Here is a 628-nt window from a genome sequence, read left to right on the forward strand (position 1 = left end):
GGGCCCAGCCAGCGACACCCACGTCCCAGAAATGAATAAAAGTTTTTCTTATTAAAAAAAAAAAAATCACTTCTAGTCCTCTCTGTCCCTTCCGTCATTCTCTGACCTTCATTACTATTTTTCTCATTTGTTACGGTGACTCAAGATTGAAGCTCACTTTGTCTAGATTAATTCCACTTCCCTGGTTATATGTCTCCTGAAAATGCCCCAGCACAGTTCAGGTGTAGACCATCCCACAGTACAGACCACTCCCCCCCCGCCCCACCTTTACCCAGGGGTTCCAGTGCCCCGTGGACAGGGATTCAGAATCTCCCACACCCAGCCGCACTTTCACTTCTTCATCCCGTGCGTTTAGAGTGAAGCTCAGGCTGTCACCCATAGCTGATCGTCCTTTTCAGCTTCTGCTTTTTAGATTAGCCTCGATCTGTCTCTGCACGAATCTCTTTCCCAGTTCTACCCATCGTTGGTACTGACAACTGGATCTTCCTGTTCCAACTGCAGGTTCCTCCCCAGCTCTGAGCGGTTATCCCAGTTCACTGGCACTGGGCAGACTGCACAGCTGCCTGGGTTCGAACCCTATGCTGCAGGGAACAGTATCAATTTCACCACCCCACCACCACCCCCCCCC

General features: G+C 50.5%; 1 protein-coding gene across 1 annotated transcript in view; it reads right to left on the bottom strand.

Annotated features, from left to right (window-relative positions):
* Positions 1 to 379, bottom strand: part of LOC125481230 (zinc finger protein 629-like) — a gene marked incomplete at its 3' end in the record, with an annotated part of 3,096 nt that extends 2,717 nt beyond the window's left edge. Inside the window, exon 1 of the mRNA XM_048592511.1 lies at positions 272 to 379. Coding sequence (XP_048448468.1) covers positions 272 to 379 — 108 coding nt within the window. The remainder of the gene's footprint in view (positions 1 to 271) is intronic.
* Between the last annotated feature and the right edge of the window lie 249 nt (positions 380 to 628).

This window comes from Rhincodon typus, unplaced genomic scaffold (genome assembly GCF_021869965.1).
Source record: "Rhincodon typus isolate 14 unplaced genomic scaffold, sRhiTyp1.1 hic_rhity00001359, whole genome shotgun sequence".
In the NCBI taxonomy this organism is placed as follows: Eukaryota; Metazoa; Chordata; class Chondrichthyes; order Orectolobiformes; family Rhincodontidae; genus Rhincodon; species Rhincodon typus.